The 5996-nt window shown below is 45.4% G+C and overlaps 1 protein-coding gene across 1 annotated transcript; it reads left to right on the plus strand.

Moving 5' to 3' along the window:
* The first annotated feature begins 1852 nt into the window (after nt 1–1852).
* On the plus strand, nt 1853–5402 carry LOC123446600. The gene is made up of 2 exons (XM_045123176.1): nt 1853–3094; nt 4982–5402. Exons 1-2 carry the CDS (start codon nt 1929–1931, stop codon nt 4989–4991), a joined length of 1176 nt encoding a protein of 391 aa, XP_044979111.1. The 5' UTR covers nt 1853–1928; the 3' UTR covers nt 4992–5402.
* The last annotated feature ends 594 nt before the right edge of the window (nt 5403–5996 follow it).

A 5996-nucleotide genomic window follows, 5' to 3' on the forward strand; every position in this document is an offset into this window, starting at 1 on the left:
GGCGTGCTGTGTATTTTCCAACGAGCGGAGCCTAGTATAGCTGGTCCTTATGCTTGGGCCGGCCCATGCGAGGATTCCCTGCAAAACGTATTTTATAACTTATACAGTGGCATTGGTGGGTAATATTAGAGAATTTTGAAGGCAATTTTAATGACATACCACAGAAGCAATAGGTGCTTTATTAGTACTAGCAAACATGTCCGTGCGTTGCAACGGATGATTTTTTACATATCTTTTAAGCTCATGACTGCCCATCCGTTCCGCGCATGGGTGCTTCATTGGGCCAGACATAGGAGGGGAGGGTGACGGACAAAAAATTTTGTTTTGGAAAAACGCTTATCTGTTTAATTTTATAAATAGAAATAGAGATTATATGTGGATCTAACTCATCTAGGTAATATGCTCTTTGGTATCTATGTCATTGATAGCTACAGAAAACAATCAAGGAAATAAATAGATGCTTCAGCTGTTCCTTACATATGTCTGAAGGCTTGCGTGCACTCATATCTTGCCAGTTTGGTATCCTATGCGCATGCCGAACGGCCAGCATGGGTGAGGACGTGCAACCTGGGGGTGTAGGTAATCACTAATCAGATTGGTCGATCCTCTCCTCCTACACTGCACCTGGTCGAGAAACAGTCCAGTAAGAGAAAACGATAGGAGAAAACCATAGGGCGCACGTTGGCCACATGCATATCTGTCCAAAGTTTCCCAACCTTGTCCAGTCGGCCGGTGGTGGAGCAACCATCGGGGAGCATGTTGTAGGTCCTTTCTTTGAGGCATGTTCCGTCCTCGATGACTTTGGCGGCCGTCCTACAGCCATGTTGATTCTCGTCGTGCATAGTCACCGAAGCCGACGCTGATGGTGAAGCACGGTAGTCCGGTGGCTTCATAGGCGAGGAGGCTCGGGTCTATGCGTAGGTTCGCAAGAAGAAGCACTTTGACTGGTCAGCTTCTTTAGTGCATCTCTATGTTGGTGCGATCCCTCCCCCTTTGTAGCAACCACGTTCGAGGGTAAAACATGAAGCATGGGGGTCCGAGGCCACCGCCATCTCTTCAACGTCGGAGTCAGAGAACATCCAGGTAGTGAGTGGCGACGTCAATGTGTGCCTTTTCTCGTTTGAACCTGCACGGATGCCATCTTTTGTTGTAAGAAAGAGGAAAGCGATTGGCGACTTGCTTGACCGCGGCAGCCATAGGGGAGGACGACTAACTCGCAGTTGTGGACAGAGGCATAGCAGGGGAGGAGATGCCGGCGGCGGCGCGCTGAACCCTAACCCTGCTCGCGTATCGCTACCTCTTTGCGTGCGTGCAAGTGAATCCGAACAGTTTTTTAGCGACAATGCCTATACCTAGTATATGCCACTGCGGGGAGGACCCTGGGCTCGCTTCCTTGTTTTGCGGGGCTTGGCCCATGTGCTACTGCGGGGAGGAGCGGACGATAGACCAAGTAAAACGCCAAATCATCCGGAAAGAAACATAAGACATAAAAATAGTACCACCTTGCGTATGGCTGAAACGACTGCGGCGGGAGCATCGTGTCGGACGGGTTCATGTCGTTTCGGTTTAATTACCTAAAAGATAGAGGCTTTTTTAAAAACGACAGCGGTGGATTTTCCGATGAAAGCAATAGCCTCTTTATTATTAGAAAAAATAAAGGTTAGTAAGGAGGGATAGATGTCGTAAACAATTCAATCAAACAATTAAAAAAAGGCGGCTCGTGCCGTGCAAGCAAGTTCGGCCAGGTTCGGGTTCGGTTGGAGTTTGATCAAATCAGAGCGTCTAGGTGTTCAAAATATAAAAATCAGAGCTTATAGTCCCAACTCCCAAGTCGACGGCGTGTCACCAAAAAAGTGGGACACCGCTCAAAGAAAAAAGGAAAACCCAAAAAAAGTGGGACGAAACCCCCAGCGCCGCGGCCACCACAGATGACCGCCACCGGCAGCCTCCGCCACACCAAGATCGAGCAGCCCTCCGCCGATTCGCCTGAGAAGACCTCCTCAGCCGGCCCATCTGGTAATGTAGCAGAGGACCGCGGCGCCCCTCGCAGCGGGACCCCTTCATCTTCTCCCAAGCGCGAAGAGGAGGAGGACGACGACGACGAGGCGATCCCCGCCCCGGCGCGAAAGCGCTGCGAAGATCCCCACACCCTGAGGCTCGTGCTGTTGAACTTGATCCGCACCTTCTACCTGGAGGCGCTCTCCCGCCTGCCCGCCGCCCGACTCTGGAGCACGCACGCCCGCGGCGTCCTCGTCGCCGGCCACTGCTACGGGCCACTCTCCCCCGTCGACAATATCCTCGTCAACGCCATCTGGTATGACACCGCGTTTCCCCGCCGCCCCACCGCCGACTTTCACTTCGGCGATGTGCTCGAGATCAGCGCCGAATGCATCGCCCGCATCGCTCACCGCTCCCTGGAGGGTCTCATCGCCTGCCTCCTTGACCTCTGCCCCTCCCTCTCCCGCGACGAAGCGCTCTGGCACCTCCGCCTCTCCAAGGCCGACCTCTCCCAGGCCATCGCCTCTGCCTCCGATTCCGTCTCGGCGCCCACCCAAGCCGCCTTTCTCAAGGCCGCCGAGGCGGCGCACCACCCCATGCCGCGCGCCATGGCTCTCTTCGTCTCCTCGGTACTTCCCAAGGTTGAGCGTGACGCGAACAGGCTTCTCTGCGTCAACCGGGTGCTCACAGCCCCCGGGCTCGACCGCCTCTCTGACATGCTGGTGCCCTCCCCGCTTCCGGAGCACCTCTATCCTCCTCCCCCACTGGTGACGTCCTGGGTGGCCGCCATAATTAAGTCTCGCATCGAAGGGAGCAAATCTTCCCAGGAATCCTCACGCCAGCTGATTGAGACTGCATTGTGCAAATATTCTCAGCAAACAGGCCAACATTACGAGCTCCATCTAGCCTGTGGCATACATATGTTCATCAAATCGGAAGCCTTTTGGCACATCAATTTCTTGGCACGGCCAAAGGATACTGCTGGTGAACTGCCCATTTACTTCTTTGCTGAAGCAACGGTTCCAATGGGCGAGGACAACGAATTCCTGGAGGAGGACATCGGTCTTGTGCTGCCCAATCAAACTGGCTGGAATTGGTATACATGCTCTCTCCCACCACCATTGTCCTATGACATTTCTATTTCGTTTTCCGTTAGAAAGAAGGTGTCAAAGAAGACAAAAACATAGCACCTACACCTAGCAACAAAGCAAAAAATCAACCAATAACAAAAGCCTACGAGCCTAGATTACCAAGGTCTAAGTGTTTCTTAGTGTCATGAACAGCTAATATCAGTTCCCTAATTCCTATAATGATATATGTATCAATATGTATGTATACAGTTGTATGTTGTTGGTTCTGAAAATAATCTTAATTATGGTCTCATTTATGGTTTAAATAAACTGTTTGTGTACTTAAAAAAGATTGCCCCCTCTTTTTCAGTTTATATAAGTCTCGTGTTTGTCATAAGTCAAACCAACTTAAGTTACTACCTCTATCATGGTTTATGCCTATATCATGGTTTACAAGTCTTGCACACGTACCATTGAAAACTTATTTTGAAGGTGAATCTAATGATAACTTTTTTTGTGACATATAAAAAATATTTGTTGATCAAACTAATATCTATCTTTTCATTGAAATGTATGAGAGACTTTTAACCAGGATTGAGGGAGTAAGCAAGTTTGTCATAAAAAAAATGGCAGCTACAACACGAAAGCAGTATCAGTAGATTCGTCCTGAAATTTGTTTTAATTTATTTTGTAGACATTGACATTTTTTACTTCTATAAACCTGGTCAAACATATATGGGTTTGACTTAAGATAAACTAGGTGATTCTTATAAACTGAAAAGGAGGTAGTAGTTGGATATTCCGTGCTGCAGTTTTAGATAGCATAGTTTTAGTTTATATTACAGAAATATTGCTGATCCATCTTGTCCTACCTACTATGCAATCTGCTATAAGCTCTTACCTCCATAAGAATCATATATGGGGATTAATTGTTCATTGCAGCAATGATTTAATCCTATCATAACTTGCACGTGCTGGATATTAGTAATAGATCCTGCCAGTTCACAGATGGAAATAGGAATTTAAATGTTATGCAAGTGTTGACTATTGCACGGGAAAAAAATCATGGTATCCTCTTGTTCTTATTTACTGAAACAGGTGGATGCTTTATGTTTCTTTTTTATTGAAACCTATAAACTCCATTTAGATCTATCGAGAACAAGTCATACTACTTGAGACCTTTGACAGGTTACGAGTGATACAAGTATTAAAAATTTATTGTGCCCAGAGCACCAGCCCAGGTCACTGCAATTTCTCAGGACCTAGACAAAATATGGTGTCAGTTCCCTTGCTTTGCAATGTTGGCTCATAATATGTACAACCCGGATAGACAATTAACAGGAAACCTTTTAAATTAAGGTGTTCCGCTGCTCCAAATACCACTTTTTGAACGGAATACACATCGTTGTGCCAGCTTTCCTTCTTTCTCTGCAGTTCAGCCATTTCCGCATCTAAATAGATTCGGCTGAGTCACCCTCAGTATTTATAAGCTAATTCTTGCAGAAAATTAATTTGTCCGATGGTCTCCTGAGCTAAATTTCTCTTTCACTGGTCTTCAGCATGCATCGGAGGTCCAGACTTCAGTTTGTGTTGTAACTTCCTATGCAGCCATTTTGGCAAATAAAATTAATTTGTGTCCTCTAGTTTATTCTGCCATGCTCTTATATTGGCTAGCTGAACCTTAACGAACCAGTTACTTAGTCATATAATTTTATTTTCTACTCCCTCTGTCTGGAAATACTTGTCGGAGAAATGGATGTATCTAGACGTATTTTAGTTCTAGATACATTCATTTTTATCCATTACTACGACAAGTGTTTCCAGATGGAGGGAGTATGTGAAACAAGTCGATAATTTGTTTCTTTTCTTTTGTGGAAAGTTCTTATGCTAATTCTTCTTTCTGGCACATGCAGGTGGGTGTAGAGCTTGTACCGTCCAATACAAAAAGCTCAACCACCCTATTGACAAAGAACACCATGGTGGATTGGATGACTACGACGAAGAGATTGGGAATGGAGATGATTTCTGGGATTTTAATTTCCCTCAGCTTGTAGACTTCATCATGTTTGATGCTGAGAAGGACTGTGCAACTGTACGTCATATAGAGAAGCACTTTCCTCCTAGGCCCGACGGGGATGAAAACGCCGAGAATATATGGATCACTGAAATGTGATAGCAGTTGACAGTAGTAATTTATAGTTATGCTTGCATAGAGCATTTGGCCTGTGGTGTTTTTCTGAAGAATGTTGTTTTAGTTCTGTTTCCGAAGATATCTCTTGTTGGTATTTGACATGTTATATGAATGTTGGTATAATTAATATTTTAAAACGAAAACTGTATATGCCCAAGTTGACTGATTTAGTGAATACGTACTATAGTGTGCTGGCGACCTAGATGAAACATATTGTTAGATATAGCGATCTTAACATCTGGAGCATATATTGCATGGGAACACACAGAGTTCTAGGCGTAGCAGTCTGCTGTCCGGGCTATATCTATATAAGCCACTCACTAGGCAACAACAACACAAGAGATACCTTTTACAAAGAAAAGCACCAAAACAGAACTAAATAACCTTCTTCAGAAAGGCACCACTGGTCAAATGCTCTATCCAGGCATAATTATAAATTACTCCCTCTATAAACTAATATAAGAGCGCTTAGATCATTAAGATAGTGATCTAAATACTCTTATTTTAGTGATCTAAACGTTTTTATATTAGTTTATGGAGGCAGTACTAGTGTAACCTGCTACCACATTTCAATGATTCCCCATTGGGCTTAGGAGGAAAGTGCTCTTCTACACCACGTACAGTTACACAGTCCCTATCAACATCGAGCACGGTGAAGTCTACAAAGCAGAGGTAAAGATGAAGTCTACAAAGCAGAGGTAAATCGTAATCCCAGTGATCGTCTCCATTCCCGATCT

The sequence above is a fragment of the Hordeum vulgare genome, chromosome 4H, assembly GCF_904849725.1.
Source record: "Hordeum vulgare subsp. vulgare chromosome 4H, MorexV3_pseudomolecules_assembly, whole genome shotgun sequence".
Lineage (NCBI taxonomy): Eukaryota > Viridiplantae > Streptophyta > Magnoliopsida > Poales > Poaceae > Hordeum > Hordeum vulgare.